At 51.6% G+C, this 17,018-nt stretch overlaps 1 protein-coding gene across 1 annotated transcript; it reads left to right on the plus strand.

Annotated features, from left to right (window-relative positions):
- The first annotated feature begins 4,521 nt into the window (after nucleotides 1-4,521).
- PARS2 (prolyl-tRNA synthetase 2, mitochondrial) lies at nucleotides 4,522-13,908 on the plus strand. Its single transcript, XM_049617103.1, has 3 exons — nucleotides 4,522-4,616; nucleotides 7,245-7,334; nucleotides 8,945-13,908. Coding segments are annotated over exons 2-3 (1,458 nt in total). The 5' UTR covers nucleotides 4,522-4,616; nucleotides 7,245-7,332; the 3' UTR covers nucleotides 10,401-13,908.
- Nucleotides 13,909-17,018: the final 3,110 nt, after the last annotated feature.

Here is a 17,018-nt window from a genome sequence, read left to right on the forward strand (position 1 = left end):
AGAAAGAAAGAAAGAAAGAAAGAAAGAAAGAAAGAAAGAAAGAAAGACGTTGCCATTGCTGGTTGTGAGCATGGAGATCAGGCTTTGCATCCAAAAGACCTGGAGATGATTCTTTCTTTCCCTTTTACTCGTTTTGTTGACCATGGACGAGCTAACGCTAAGCAACCTTTCCAAGGTAAACTGGATGTCCGCTGTATGGATAGAACAGTGATTATACCTGTTGGGACTATGGTGAGGATTTAATCAGATATGGCGTAAAGTGTTCAATATTGCCCCTGGCACATAGCAAAGACTCTATAAACGTGAACGACGATAATGATGACCACACTCATCAAGTCTGAGGAACCTGGATAAAAAGACGCCCACCTTCCCAGCCCCCTCCTGGTCTCTAATGACCCGAGATTTGGCACTAAACAAGCGGACGAGTGATGCACTCCAGGCCCAAGGAGAAGAGGTCCCTGAAGACAGAAGGAATTGGTGTCACGCATGGTGGCAGGAGTAGGGATTCTGAAGGGAACAGGTGGCCGCAGAATGATGGTTCTCTATGGTGGGTGAGGGGAGCCACGGGGTCTCCTGAGTTGGGAAGGATGGAGGGATGAGCCAGATGCTTTCAATTACATCTCTCATCGCATCTTCACAACGGCCCTACATGTATGTTATGGTTCCTGTGTTACTGATGAAGAGCCCAGAAGCACAAGGCCCCAGAAGCACGTGGCTGGAAGTGGCTGGCAGGATTCCAAGTCAAGGCTGCCCTCCTACCCTCTGTCCAGTCTGTCTGGGTCCGGCTGGGCTAACGGGGCGGGGCGGGCTCAGGAATCCATCAGGTGGCCTGTCCCTCCAGGGGGTCTCTGGAGTCTGTCCCACGCACTGTCCCAGTCTGGGCCCCCGTAGGAGTCACCCACCCTGCCTCCCTCACCTTCTCTTCCCCCCGTCTGAGTTCACACCCCACTCAGGCAAGGAAACACAACTGACCGTGTCCTGCCCCGGTGTAAAGCCCGGCGGCCATTTCCCTCAGGCCGGGTCCTCCCGCTGGCCCGCGTCTCCCGCAGAGGAAACAGCCATCTTCTTGGAGTGACAGTCATACTTGTCTATTTCAAAACAAATACACGCTGTAGAGCGGAATGCAAAATGCCCAGGGATTTTCTCAGAGGAGGAGTTGTCCGGGGCTAAGCCTCAAATTAGACGTGTGTGTGTTGGGGAGAGGAGTATTGCTCTTCAGGAAAAAAAAATGTCACTGGCCTCAAAGACGAATAGAAACTCGCAGCCTGGAGCTTCCAGGGTGCCCAGGTGTGCTCTGTGCTCCCGCCCAACTATTTTAGCCTTCTTCCTCACAGCCAGTGGTCACTTGCTTGTGCTCTGACTACGGTATCTTTCTATCCCTCCTTGTCAGCTTGGGGAACTCCTAATTATCCTTTCAGGTCCATTTCTGCATCCCCTCTTCCGAGAAGCCCTCCCTGATCCCACTCGCCACTCCTTGCAGCACAGGTCTTGCTCTCCCCTCTTCACAGCTTCTCCCCACAGGATGCTGGGACCTTCACTTTGAGAGGCAGCCTCTCCCAGAGATTATGAGCAACTTGAGATCAGGGAGCCTACTATGAACTCTGACTTCACTTGTTCATTCAGCACATACTCAGAGCCCCTCCGTACCAGGGCCATGGGCTCTGGATGAGGGAATGACTCAGTGTGTCCTTGGAGAACTCCAACCTGAGGGAGAGACAAACCATTCATTCATTCATTCATATATTAAAATAACAAACAAAAAGCAAAACACTTTGCTAATCCCCAGCTGGGGCAGGCCCTCTGGTTAAGGTTAAGGTTAAGGATACAGGGGCACCTGGGTGGCTCAGTCGGATAAGCATCCAACTTCGGCTCAACTCATGATCTCACAGTTCTGAGTTCAAGCCCCGTGTCAGGCTCTGTGCTGACAGCTGGGAGCCTGGAGCCTGCTTTGGATTCTGTGTCTCCCCCTCTCTCTGCCCCTCCCCCCCCCACTTAAAAATAAATAAACATTAAACAAACAAACAAAAAAGGATATGGAAAAGAGCATGTCTGACCAATGGCCAGTGGAAACAAAGTTCTAAGTGCATGGTGTGCCCCCAGAGCTGCGGGGACACCAAGGCAGGTGTGGGGTATGGGGTCCTTTTGCTTTTTTTTTTTTTTTTTTTGATGACAATGAATGAATGACTTTTTTTCTGTGGGTTTTTTTTTTTTTCTGTTTTAGGGAACGTGCAGGGTTCTAATCATGAATGAACTCCGTAAATCAGGACACCCAGCAAATGACCGATCAAGTGATTGATTGAACTGTCACACTGGAAGTTGCTGTGGCGATAGGGCTAGATTCTGGGCCTCCACCACCCCTGGACTTTCTCAATGGGAAGCACATCTACTCTGACCATGGCTGGCTCCAGGCTGCAGAGCCTGCTGCAAACTCACAGTAAAATGCAGTTCTCCGCCTGCCTCCCAAGGGGGTCGTGAGCATTAATTAGTTACCATTGGTAAAGTGCTCTGAAGATGTGGGGGTGTATAAACATGGCAAGTCATTAGGCCTCTCCACACCACTATGCTCTACAGCCTGGGAACTGCTAATTGAGAAATAATTAACACCTCAGGGTGCAGAGGCCGGATTCCTGGCTTTTCCAGGATTGGGAGGGATGTAATAGCATGCATGGGAGCAGGGAGGAATATAAGGCTACTGTGGATCCCGATATTGAAGATTATTCACCTCCTGTCCCCAGAGAGGAGGCGTGGGGAATATTGCCTCAGGAAAACCTTTAGGACTGCACTCCTTAGGGAAAGCTTGGACTACAGAGCTGGGCTGCAGAAGCCCAGCGACGTTCTTAGAGCAAAGGAGCTCAGCCCCAGTCCAGCTCTGCCTGGCCTCCTAGCTGGGGGTGGGCGAGATGTCAGTCGTGGGGTCCACCCACGCTTTATTTTCCTCCACTGGCCCAACAGACTGTCCGATGCCTGCGGGTCCAGCCAATGGCCCAACAGAGTGTCCAGTGCCTTTCCTCTAGACCAGCGGATCTAGCCCAGGCTGTACATTAGGATCATCAGGGGGACAACTGATGCTCAGGCCCACCCCAGGGAACGTGATACCCAGCACTGCAGGGTTGGGGGGCTGGGGCACATGGTGAGTCCAGTGCACTGCAGGTTGAGAACCACTGCTTTGACCTGTGTGTCAAGCACTATTTTAGGAGAAGAGGGAGATGGAGATGGAAACCCTATGACATTCCGTGACTCCCTGACACCAGCTCATCATTTCCTGCTTCCCTGCAGGAATGTCCTGCTCCCTCAGCCTGGCCACTCCCACCACCATTCTTGTCCTGGTGAACCCCACTCACTCTTCAGGCTCAGCTCAAAGCACACCTCCTCAATGAAGCCCTCCTCCCCTGCACTCCCACAGGACTTTCTTCAGCCCCTATTAAACCACTGATCATATGATGTCGTTCCTGGCAGATCTTCGGGCTGAGGGCTTCTTGGGGCCAGTGTCTTGCATTGGGTCTAGTACATTTTAGGCGCTCAATGAACTATAGCTGTTATTAGTTAGCTGGAGTTCCATGATATACAGCCCCCTCCTCAGGATATGTCATTTGTTCCCTGTGCCTAGAACATTCTTCCTCCAGATATCTGCAAGACTCTCTCAACTTCGGGTCTTTGCCAAAATGTCACTTTCTAGATGAGGGTTTCCTTGATCATCCTATTTTGAATCGCAACCGCTCTTCCTCCAACGCATTCCCTTTTCACAGTTTATTCTTTTCTCTGTGGGTGGATACCGAGGGATCCAGTCTTTATTAAAAACTTCGGTGTTTTGTTCACCATGGATTTTTTTTGGCATTTATTTTTTTTAATTAATTGCATAAAAATACTACTTTGGTTACTAAGTGCCTGCTCCCCTTCCAAATTTCATATTGACTTATTGACTCTTTTCACGGGAATGCAAGCTACCTTGAGGGCAGGGAAATTTGTTTTGTTCACTATTCCCAGTTTCTCCCAGTGGTTGGTACATGGTAGCTTCTCAAAAAAATATTTTGTGAAAGAAAGTTTGATCTAGTGTCTTAAAGACTGTCTTGCGCTTTGTGATAAAGGTTTGTTTTTGTTTTTGTTTTTTTTTCTGTTAAAAAATTTTAATGTATTTAAATTGAAAGCCTGTAAAAATCCTCGGGTATATCCCTAACGGCAAGTCCCACTGTTGTCATGGTTACACTTTCGCTAGCCTTTCCTTTCAGAGTGGGGTGGCCCCTGGCAGTGGGAGGGAACACCAAGCTCAAAACCCAGGCTTTTATCATAGAGTTACACCTCCCTACCTCCTAGAGGGCACTTCCGGAACAGCAGTTTATTCTTTGCTGCCCAAACCAATCTATGTGGAGGAGAGCCGGACTCTTTCTCCTTGGCTAAACTTCCGGAAAACCTCCACGTGCGTCTGGGGCGGGGGTTGGGGGTGGGGGCAGGCCCCGTGAGAGCGGCTTTGTGATTGGCAGGTAAGGCAGGAGGCGGGGCTTCGGGCGGACGTGTTCCTGGCGCAGGCGCATTGGGCCGGCGTGGCGGTCGGGCCGGCGGTCTCGGCTGGGATTTCAGTTGTTTCTGCGCGGTTCTGCTCTCGGCTGGGACTTCGGTTGGTGAGTGTGGGTGACAGAGGTTGGGCGGGGCGGGCGGCGAGAGGGCTGGGTCTCGGTTTTTGGACCTTGGTGGCCGTGCTTCCACGTGCATCCCGTCCTTGGTTTGGGGAGGGGTCGCTATCACCTGAACTCCGGGATAGTGTTTCCTCGGTTGTAAAATGAGGGCAGGACTTCCTCCTTTGTCTGCCTGGGGTCTTGTGAGTGCCCTGACGTTCCTAGAAGTGCCAGCCCTGGAGAGACCCTCTGGGATCACCGGGTGGCCCAGCCAACCTTCCCATTTTACGTATGGGGAAAGTGAGGCCCGGAGAGTGAAGTCGTTTGACCGAGGTCACCCAGCCAGTGAAGGCCGAGCCAGCACGTAGGACTGTCCCTGGGGTTCCATTGCTGCTTTATGCAGCACGGTCCGAGACGGAGACTGGAGATTGGAGGCGGGAACCTAAGCATGCCGGGTGTGCCCCTGCACTCCTCTGCTGTGTCGCTTGTCAGGTGGCCTCACATCTCTGAGCTCACCTCTTCTGTGAGTTGGACATAACGATAATAATGGCAAAACTATTATATACCAGGCAGTGTCGGCAGCACTTGAGGCCCAGCTTTCCTGATTGGATTGCGGGGCCATTGTGAGTTAACCTTAAAAGAGGCCTGTGCTCCAAAGATTGAGCCCCGCGCCTCTGTAAAAATTTGGTGAATGACTGAAGGACTCAGAGGCCCTTTGCTAGAGTCTGAGGTGCAGAATACATTAATTACTGTACTGCTTTAGAGGTACTGTCTGTAGATAACGCTGAAATTTTGAGATGATAAATAATTATTCTCTCGTCCGCGTAAGCTGAGGGGTCTGAGGACAGGCACACGATGGGAGTGAGGGCAGAGGGTTTAAGGCTCTTATTTAAACTATCCAGATAATTGTTTTATTGCGTCCGTCACTTAGCTTTTCATTTACTAATATATTTGATTAGGACACATAATTAACTCTTCAGTGTGATGCTAGGCCCTGAAGCCTGACAATGTAGAAAACATCACGAACTCCTCGTTTAATGGAGGAATAGGACCTGAAATACTGCTCAACTCCCAGTGCCTGGCACACAGCAGTTTCTCAGAAATAGCTTTGAAAATTATTCCAGTCCAGTAAACTGTAGAGCGTTGTGTGCAGTGGGAGCACAGAGAAGGAAGTGGTCATCTCTGAGGGTTTGGGAAGCTTCTTGTAATAGGTGAACCTTGAATGATGGAGTTGCTGGGGTGAAGCTGGCCAATTCCAGGAATGCTGAGCAGTCTGGGGCATGTTGGGGGAGTGGTAGGGTAAAAAGCTGGGAAGAGGTTTGTTGGGATCAAAATACAAAGAGGCTTCATGTAAACAGAAGTACCATTCCAAGAAAATGATGACGAGGAGCCATTAATGGGTTATAAGCCGGGGCATGATTGGGTCAATTATCTTTTTAGCTGTAATATGGAGACCAGACAGACAGGGGTCAGGAGTCACTCAGTTCAGTCATTGGTGGACATTTATTGAGTATCCACTGTGTCCAGGCACCGTGCTGGATGCTGCGGATACAACTTGGAATAAGACAGACATGGTCACTGCCCGCCTGGAGTTTATTGTGCTTTTCCCAGTGTGGTCCCTGGTCTAACAGCATCAGCATCACCTGGAAACTTGTTAGAACGGCAGTTTCTCTGCGCACACCCCAGGCCTACTGAATCAGAAAGTCTGGGGCTGAGGCCCCACGGTCAATGTTGTAACAAGCCCTCCAGGTGATTCTAATGCTCGACTTAAGTTTCACAACCACCTGGCTACCGTAATGGACCAAGAGGTTTTGAGAGGCCAACCCAGGGTAGAGGCAGCAAGAGCCAGAAAGGAGAGGGTGGACTTGAGAGGGAGGTCAGAGACAGACTCCTCTGCTTTAAGAGGAGTTAAGGATGAAGGAGTGTCTGGTGTGGGCCACTGGCTCGCGGTTTACCAGATGAGAACCATGTGTACTTGCCTCCAGAGCCCACGCTTTTCCATTCAGTCGCATTAGGGCTCTGCGGCAGTGCCTGCCAACCTGTCTCAGGCCACGGGCCATGTGGGAGATGATAATATTTGTACTGTGCATGGGGGACATGGATGAGGCTGCTTGAGGTGGCAGGAGACCAGCTGGAGGACTCGAGGCCACTAGGACCTGGAAGGGGCCACCCAGGGGTTCCAGGCTCCCAGAGCCAAGAGGAGCCGGCAACCCATTGTCAGCAAACCACAGGGCAGCTCTGCTTCACGGGAGATGCCGAAAGGTAGGGCTGTCCCTGGACTTGGCAACATAAATCGAGAACCCTGAGGGGTGCCTGGGTGGCTCAGTCGGCTAAGCGCCCGACTTCGGCTCAGGTCATGATCTCACAGTTTGTGAGTTCAAGTCCCACGTCGGGCTCTGTGCTGACAGCTCGGAGCCTGGAGCCTGCTTCACATTCTAGTCTCCCTCTCTCTCTGCTCCTCCCCTGCTCATGCTCAGTCTCTCTCTCTCCTTCAAAAATAAATAAAAACATTTAAAAAAAAAAAAAAAAAAAAAAGAACCTTGAAAGAGTTCTGTGTGTTGACTCAGTAATTCCTTTCCTGAGAATCTCTCCCAAATGTACAACAAACAAACAAAAGCCTTCTGTTCATTGTAGATTGTACATAACAGAGAAGATGACAGCTCCCTGATAGCAGGAGAATCGTTTCTGATCTACTCAGTGGAATGTTGTACTGCCATCAGGAATGTGAGTATTTTGTAACATCGTAGAGGAACACATGTGCTCATTTAGTAGACAGCGTCTGGTAAAGCCCTGCTCCGTGCTGAGTGGTGGGCCAGTTAGATTTGGTCCTTGGCTGCATGGAACCGAGTGCCTAGGAGGAAGACAGCAGTCACTCCTGAGAGGGATTGGTGATCAGTCGGGACTGCTGTGGGAGACGCTGGCCTTTGGGACATGGGAGTGGGACATGGAAGGCATCCCAGAGGACAGGATGGTGATCCCGAGGCTGGGAGGATGAGTAGGTGTTGGTACGCAAAGGGCACAGTGTGTTTAAGAGTGGGCGTGGTGGTGCGGCTGGAACACAGGGCGATTGGGGAGGCTAAGCTCCAGGGGGCCAGCAGCCAGCTCACAGGTGTGCCCAGAAGGTCAAAAGCTTGCACTTGATTCTGAGAGTAGCAGGAAGTTGTTGGAGGGCTTTAGGAAAGAAACACTGTTACCGTATGTGCTGGGACGTGTTCCCTGTGGCTGCAGCATGGAGCATGGATTGGAGGAAGGCGGGCATGGAAGTGGGGGGCCCAGGGGAGAGATGGTGGTGGCCTGGACGGAGGCTCTGGAGGTGGGGAGAAGGGGCAGATTGAACAGCAAGTGAAGATATAGGAATGACAAGGCCGAGAAGGTTGGTGAGGGGACAGAGTGGATGAACCCAGGCTTCTGGTTTGGGCAAAGGTGGCTTTTGGTGCCATTGTGAGTGATAGGCCACACTGAAGGGGGAGCAGTTTTGGCGGCAGGGCAGTTGCGGGGGGTGGGGGGAGGGGGGAATACTGAGTTCCCTCTGGGGTGCTGAGTTTAGAGTATCCATGCAGCTCCTTCTCCAGGAGACTGTTGGATAGGGAGGTCTGAAGTGTGAGAGAGACAGACGGGGTACAGGTGTTGACTCAGAGTCGTGAGCGTGAGGCCTGACCAGAGAGTGCTATGGCTATGGGGAGAGGCACAAGACACCTAAGGCAGGAGCCGGGTGGGGATGTGGGCAAAAGAGCAAGGCTGGCAAAAGGGACGAGGGCTTGTCAGCAGCAGTTGTCTCTGGGCCGAGGGATTAGACTTGATTTCCTTTTCTTTTTTGTTTCTGTTTTTTCCCAGTTCTCTATTATAACTATAGTAAATATTGATTGCACTCATAGAATGTGCCAGATACTGTCCTAGTAACTTTTTATAACTCTTCTAAATTCCCATAAGAAACCTACAAGACAGGTCTTACTGTATTCCCATCGTACAGATGAAGAAACTGAGCACAGAGGGGTTAAGTCACATGTCCCGAGCTACACAGGGTGCCGTCAGCAAGCAGCCTGCCTGGAATCCAGGCTGCCTGGTTCCACGGCTGTGCACTCCCCACGCAGTGGTGTCTCTCCACAATATGCTGTTGTATTTTTATAAATGGGAAAATAATTGTGTTTTTTTAAAATAGCAGTAGAGGTAAGAGAAGTAGGACTTGAATCTGCTAGAAAATTAGAGGTGAAAGGGTTTGCACCTGCAAAGTCAGTAGCTGGCTGAGAAGTCTGTGGGAGACCAGACCGAGCTGGCTCTGTCGTGGCGTCGGAGCACAGTTAACGCTTATTTCTGCACGGCTCGTTTTCCTCCAGGCACAAGTGCTTCCCCGCACGGGGTGCCATGGAAGGGCTGCTGTCGAGATGCAGGGCACTGCCCGCCCTGACCACCTGCGGCCGCCAGCTCTCTGGGTACGTTCCTCACAGGTTTTACCACTGTGGCCCAGAGAGAGGGAAGCGCTTGGTGCTGTCCCGCATGTTCCAGCCCCAGAACCTTCGGGAAGACCAGGTGCTCTCTCCTGAGGGCAGATCTGGCGACCTGAGCTGTAAGAGCCAGCGGCTGATGCTGCAGGTGGGTCTGATCCACCCGGCAAGCCCCGGCTGTTACCACCTCCTGCCTTATACCGTGCGTGCCATAGAGAAGCTCGAGCGGGTGATAGACCAGGAGATGCAGGCCATCGGGGGACAGAAGGTCAACATGCCCAGCCTCAGCCCAGCAGAGCTCTGGCGCGCCACCAAGCGGTGGGACTTGATGGGCAAGGAGCTGCTAAGACTTAGAGACAGACACGGCAAGGAATACTGCTTAGGACCAACTCACGAGGAAGCCATCACGGCCCTGGTCGCCTCCCAGCAGACACTGTCCTACAAGCAGCTTCCGTTCCTGCTGTACCAGGTGACAAGGAAGTTTCGGGACGAGCCCAGGCCCCGCTTTGGTCTTCTTCGCGGCCGGGAGTTTTACATGAAGGACATGTACACCTTCGACTCTTCCCCAGAGGCCGCCCTGGAGACCTACGGCCTGGTGTGCGGGGCCTACAGCAGCCTGTTCCACAGGCTGGGGCTGCAGTGCGTCAGGGTCCAGGCGGACGTGGGCAGCATCGGGGGCACCACGTCTCACGAGTTCCAGCTGCCGGCCGAGGTCGGGGAGGACCGGTTTGCGGTCTGTCCCGGCTGCGGCTTCTCGGCCAACACGGAGATGCTGCACTCGTCGCAGACCAGCTGCCCTGCTTGCCGGGGACCACTGACCGAAAGCAGAGGCATCGAGGTGGGGCACACGTTTTACCTGGGCACCAAGTACTCCTCCATTTTCAGTGCCCAGTTTACCAACGCCCACGGCAAACCGTGCCTGGCCGAGATGGGCTGCTATGGCCTGGGTGTGACGCGGATACTGGCTGCCGGCATTGAGGTGCTGTCCACCGAAGACTCTGTTCGCTGGCCCAGCCTCCTCGCGCCTTACCACGTGTGCCTCATCCCCCCGAAGAAGGGCAGTAGGGAGGAGGCGGCCACCGAGCTCACGGGCAGCCTGTACGACCTCATCACGGAGGCAGTGCCGCAGCTTCGTGGTGAGGTCCTGCTCGATGACAGGACCCATCTGACCATCGGAAACAGACTGAAAGATGCCAACAAGTTTGGGTACCCCTTTGTGATCATCGCCGGCAAGAGGGCCCTGGAGGACCCTGCCCATTTTGAAGTCCGGTGCCAGAACACCGATAAGGTGGTCTTCCTCACCAGAGAAGGAGTCACGGAATTTCTGAGCCAAGTGCAGGTCGTCTGAATACCCCCGAGCCACCCCCACCCCATCTCGCAGCCTTAGTGTTCATTCGGATGGTCTTTTCCTACACTCCTTCCCAGGGCCGGCCTCTCCAGGTACAAGGCAGCTCGTGGCAGGGGGAGCATGTTAGGGAAACCGACTTTTATCCAGTCCTTTGTTCCTACTCTTTGTATTTGAAGTTGGTGATTCCATTCTCTGGACTGGCAGTGTTGCCACATAGCATTCCTCTTATATTCCATTGTGGAGGCTTGTGGGTTAGGGGGCAGAGGGGCAAGAGAGAGCCGCTCATCCTGACCCTCAGGCGAGTCGCTTCCCTTCTCTGCCGAGTTTCCCGTGTGGAGGATGCGAGTGGCCCGTGGCCAAGGCCCTCCTGGCTCCAGCAGTCTGACCCCTCCTGGTGCCTCTTGCCGCGTTTGGTCTAGAGAGCAGTCCCACTGGCCCTCCCCCACTTGGTCATGTCCCCTTCCCTGCTGGGGCCTCAGTTTCCCCATCTGTGACATGAGAAAATGGAACTAGATCTGTAAAATTCTTAAGCTGTCACTGGGTGGTTCCAAAGAGGTTCACGGTGGGCAAATCTGGGTCCTCTGATCCCCTGTAGTCTAAGCTACACAGAGAATTGATAGAATTAACTAATGGCCCAAAACCACCTCCAGAGATCTGGCTCTTTTGGGGTGGCTTAGTGTGGAGTTGGTGTTATATTGATTGAATAAAGTCAAGCTACTGGGATGAGCCTTGCATAGTAACTTGGAACAGTGGTAATGCCTGCCGTTTTAACAGCAGCAGCTTCCTACCTGACACTCTTCTTTCCTTTTTTATCCTACTATTTCTACAGTTCACTCAAAAACAAAACAAAACCCACCTCTGAAGGCTGGGAATGTGTTTTAAACCATTTCTCCCCCAAATGTAGGGATAGCAGGCTTCAGGTACCATGGTGAACTTGTCTTGGGTCCAGAGTTGGGTCCTAGTGCCGCACCAGGGGTGCATATTAAGGTCTCTGCCCATAATCTGTGGAAACTGGGAGCAGGCTTGAGCCACAGAGCAGTGCCACCTGCTTTCACTTCTCCTGCTCATCAGATTATGGTCTCCACACGTCCAAAGCTAACAAGATTCTGTCACAGTCAAGCTCAGGGCCGCCACCTCTGGAAGTGTTTTGCCCTCTGCCTCCCCCACGCTCTCCCATTCAGCGTTGATTCTTGTTTGGAGCACACACAGCTCATTGTTCGTGCACCCCCCTCTCTCGGTTGACAGTCACCTCCCCAAGGTCATGGTCCTGGGCTGATTCCCAGTGTAGCACACTTCTTGGCCAGTTGTCCCACCTGCCAAACAGCTCCCAGCAGTGTGTTCCTGCTGCTGCTGTCACTGCTCAAGTAACCCACGCCCCAGCACACACCATCAGGTCTCCTCATTAACATTCATGCCAAGCCCTGATGACCCCCAGGCCAGGAGATGTGTATTCTGAGAGCAGACCTAGAAAGGCTGGATTAGAAGTTAGGGGACTTTACCCTTGGCTGCACTTTGGAATTACCTAGGTCCCACCCGGAAAAGTTCTGGTTAGAGTCTGGGGTACGGCCTGGGCATCCTGCATTTGAAAGCTCCATAGATGCGCTCCATAGATGCACGAAGTCGATTCAGGGTTCCCAGTGTACTTACGGGCAGCCACCATCTCTGAGCCACTGTGCAGCTGAGCATTTCTTAGAGTAATTTCCTGTGTGCGCTGTCAGACTGACTCTGCTTTTAATGGTCTGGTCATTTATTTGTTAAGGGCCTGCCATGCACCGGTATGCTGTGAGGCACTTTTATATACCATTTGCACACCAAAAACTGTGCAGGGTGGATGCTGTTCTCCTTTTACCGATGATGAACCTGAAGCTTCATCTTTTAAGTGTCAGAGCTAGAATGTGAATATTGACCAAAACCTATGCCATTCCTGCTATAACTGCATGGCCTCTGCCTAGACGAAAGTGATTTCAGTAAATAAAACTGAATTCTTTATGCCTTTCTAATCCAGTTAGCCTAAAATAGATGAGAAATTAGAATCTGTGTGAATTGGTGCTTAATTTTTTAAAATTTCTTATTGAAGTAGAGTTGATACACAATGTGACACTGGTTTGAAGCGAACAGCATAGCGATTCAGTAACTACACATTAAGCTGTGCTCACAAGTGTAGCTACCGTCTGTCACCATGCAACACTGTTACAATACCACTGACTGTATTCCCTGTGCCGTACCTTTCATCCCTGTGTCTTATTCACTCCACAACTAGAAGCCTGTACCTCCCACTCCTTTTTTTAATTTAAATTTGTGCTCCATAAACTGGTTTATGTAAGGCTAGCCTAATACAAGCACTCTTAAAAACCAGAGTCCAGGAGGAGAGAACCAATTAACTTTTAAATTCTTCATAAATGTTCCGAGTTACTTGAGGAGGACACAGAATCGTGGAAGTTTCGAACAGGAGGACTTGGAGCCCGCCTGTCCACCTCTCATTTCACAGAAGGGAAGCAGGCCCAGACTGGGAGTTCACCTGTCACACACCATCTGACAGCAGGACACCTGATTGCAGGCCGAGTGCTGTGTCCCCTGAATTAGGCTACCTCCAGTCGATCTTGTTGCATCAAGAATGGTCTGGCTGGATCACCGTTTGAGCTATAGAAGCCTTGTAGCTGCGAAACAGGTACCGTCCTCTGTTTTCCAAGGGAGATGAATCCAGGGAGAACAGTGATTTGCTCAAGGGCAAGCTGACCTGACACCTAGGTGTCCTCCTGATTACTAAGCCACCATGTCTTGGAAGAAGCCAGGGGCGGTATGATACGGGGGGAAGATCAGAACCTTGAAGAGACATAATCCTAGATCCAGCACTTACCAGGGATGTGACCTTAAGACAAATTACTCGCCTTTTCTGCTTCTCAGCTTCTTCATCCCTAAGATGTGCTCATGGCCATGCCCCTCTCAGGGTGGCCTGCGGTTGGCTGAGCGTATTACTTACGTGAAATGCTTAACCCTGTGCTCTCAGCAAGCACTTCCTTCACACCAGACAACTTAGGAAATGCCACCATTGGGAGCTCAAGTTCTGCTGTTAACTTGTCTCAAGACCTGGATCTTGTTTTCTTGATCTGATGCTTTACAACCTTCCTGGGGAGTGCCACGGGCAGGACTTCAGTGATGCCTGTGGAATGACTCCATCTCCTTAGAGAAAAGACCAATATTCTCACACTGTGTACCTTACTGTCTCTTTTCTGAACCTGCCAATGTTACTTCTTGCCATAAACTGGTGAAATGGAGATGCTGGCAAAATAACAGGTACAGGATGTATTATCATTGTTCATTCCTTGGGGAGATCTAGAAGCAAGTGGCTGGGAAATATTTAGCAGAGTTAATACTTGGGGACAAAAGCTGGTGCATAACAAAACCATTGTGTAAATCAAGCTTAGAATGTAAATCAAGGGCCCCATCAATACCCTGTTTTCATGGAAGAAACACCTGCTGGGCTATCAATAAAGATGCTTTGTAGAAATCTGTTGAAACTCATTTCTTCAACTACCTGAGTGCCAAAGAACTTCACAGAGTTCCCACCATCCATTTCTACACCAAGATTCCAGAATGCTTTTTAGAATGGATTGTTATGCATCCAAGGGCGTGTAAGGCTTTGTTTTAGAGTTAGGAGAAGTTTGATAATGTGGAACATGGGAAACTTTTTTTTGATGTTAGTGCAAACTTAGGGTATACTTGAAAAAAATCAAGGTATTGCTCTTAAAATAATGACTTACATCATAGTGACCCACACTAGAGACTGTGGAGTCAGACTGCCTAGGCCACTTGATAGCTATATGACCCTGTGCAAGGTGCTTCCTGTGCTTCTGCAGTAAAACAGGGACAGCAGTGCCTGGCTCACAGCAGGTGCTGGGTAAGTGGCAGCGGCCTTTACACTTGGCCAGTTAGCCCTCTGCACGTAGTAGGTGGGTGGATGGTGCACGTGGGCCAACAGAGGGGGGTGGCACCTTTAGGGTCCCCCTGATCAGGCACCGCTTTGGTGCAGGGATGGTCGGTGTTCACTCCTGTTGAGCCAGCAGCTCTGAAGGGTGATGAGCTTCTATAGTTAACAGCCTAATTGCCCTTGGCTAAATAGAACTCTGTAGGGCTAGGAGAGCGAGGAGGAAGCACTTGTTAATGGTGACTGAGAACACGCCGTTTGCAAGGAAGAATTTGTTGCCCAGCCTCCCTCAGAAAGCTCGAGGGCTGAGCGGAGCCCTACTGGCAGGGTGTCAGGTGTTGTGGGGAGTCAGCTGTGGGCTCTGGCAGTCTGGCTCTGGAGACTGGACTCTTTTGCCCAGGCAGACAGGCTGGGGACATTGCAGGACAGTGAATGCCAAGACTTTGTGACAACATTGGAGTGAACAGGCAAAGGGCTGCTGGGTCTAGTGCCAACTCCTGCAAGGCAGAGGCCCAGTCTTACTGCTGCAGATGTATCCTGAAGGGCTTAGGGGAGTTGTGAATTCAAGTTCTGGCTCTACTTCTCGCTAGCTAGCTAACACTGGGCAGGTTACCCTCTCTGTGCCGGTTTTCTTGTCAGTAAAATGGTTCTGTAAACTACTTGCCTCCTGGAAGTGTCAGGAGTGAGCAAGTCAGCCCACACGAAGCACCCTAGAACACTGTCTGGCATATCCTAAGTGCTCAGTAGATGGCAGCTGTTACTAGTGAGCCAGGCCACTTATGCACTCCCCCTGGAATATGCCAGGATTGCTTGAGGGGTCCTTCCAATTCCCACTCCCCACCCTTCCCTGTCCCTTCCCCAACCTCATGGCCCATATCCATCTTGTGTGGTGGCTTCCCCCCCAGTCTGTTTAGAATTTATCACCCCTTCCTCTGTGCCATCAGTCAGTAACTATTTGTTGTGTATCTGCTGTGTGCTGTGCTAGGTGCTGGCGGTACAAAAGTGTACAGTTCACGGCCCCGGACTCAGTTTACAAAGACGTGGGAGGAACTATCCAGTAAGTGGGCAATTACAATGCAGTGTGACAAGTGTGGTAATAGTACAGGTGCCGTGGGACATGTGAGATAGGCGGCCAGGAGGGCATCCTGGAGGTGGCAGCCAGGCCTGAGTAAAGATTAGAAAAGACAGAAAAGGAACAATTGGGGGTGGAGGCAAGGGTAGAAGTGAGAGTAAGAATTCTCCAGGCAGAGGGAGCAGAATGTGCAAAGGTCCAAAGCTAAGAGCGTGGCACGATTAGAGAATAAAAGAAATAAGTGGCACAGATTGAGCACTTAGTTTGAGGCAAGCTCTGTTCATGTGCATCACATAGAATAATTCACATAATCCTTACAGCTCCTGTGTGAGGTAGGTGCTATTATGCTATACGTGTTGCACGTGAGGAAACTGAGGCACAGTGCCCAAGGAGGTGCCTGAGGCCACCAGCTAGTGTGTTGCAGGGCTGGAATTGGCAGGCAGGCAGCCTGGGTCCAGAGGTAATACTTAAGCCACGGCACTGTCCTGCCCCATAGCTTAACTGTGTCCAGGATGGCTGGGCTAAGGCAGTTGGAAAGAGGAAGCCACAGAAGTGGTTGGGGCCAGATTCTGAAGAGCACTGAGTGCCACACCAAGAGTGTTTATGAGGGAATGGGGAGCTGCTGAGGGCTCTGAGCAGGGGTGAGGACTTGCTTGTTGTGGCTGTATTTCTCTTCCTTGGAGCAGTTTCCAGTCCAGGGTTAGACTTGTAACATCTACTCAACAGCGTGATCTTGAGGGCAGAGGCTGCCTGATGCACTTGGGCCTCGATGCCCTGTCCTTGGTTGGTGCCAGTTAGGTTCAGTGTTTGTAAACAGAATAAAAGGAACAAGGAAGAGGAGGCAGGTGGGCTCTGGAGTGAGATGCTTGGGTTCAAATCCTGGCTCTGACAGTCACTAGTAGTGAGACCGTGTGCCCCCACCTCCTTTATAAACTTGGGATCATTTTATATCATTTATAAAATCGGGACCTGAGAGTGTGGCTGTCATAATGAAGAGAAAGCAGGTTTGCACAGCGCCAGAATGCTGTTGACAGCCACAATTCCTCCCCATTCCCTGCCTGCCCTTGTGTACCTGCCAGCAGTGTTTCAGGGGTGGCTTAAAGGGGCCTTGCCCCACCCCCAGGTTCTCCAGCTGCCACCCCAAATCAACAGAGGTAACCACACAGAAGTCTGGCGGTCCCACCTGTGTCCCTGGTCCTGTGATGAGGTGGTGCCCCTGGGTGGTGGGAAAGGCTCTGCCTCAAATCAGGGATGTGAAGAATGCTGATGCCTTGGCCTTGCCCATTCCTTCCCTCTGGGCCTCTTCATCTGTAAAATAAGGTGGTCCCATGGTTGAGTCTTTGAGGGAGCTCTGACTGGGATGGAGTCCCAGGTAGGGACAGGCGGCTGTGAGGCAGAGGGTGAGGGCCAGGCCACATGTTCCGTGGGACCCAGCTGTGTGAGTGGAGGGAGGGGGTCAGGGGCTCATGCCAGGCCAGTGGGGCCCCTGCTCCTAACCGTAGCCAACTCTAGTCCTAGCCTCCATGCTTCATTCCTAAGTTTGTGCTCTATCCACTCCCTGGAGACCAAAGAGGACGGCAGAGGCCAGAAGGGGCAGAGCCCACGGGCTGGGGAGGCCAGA

The sequence above is a fragment of the Panthera uncia genome, assembly GCF_023721935.1.
Source record: "Panthera uncia isolate 11264 chromosome C1 unlocalized genomic scaffold, Puncia_PCG_1.0 HiC_scaffold_4, whole genome shotgun sequence".
NCBI classification, from domain to species: Eukaryota; Metazoa; Chordata; class Mammalia; order Carnivora; family Felidae; genus Panthera; species Panthera uncia.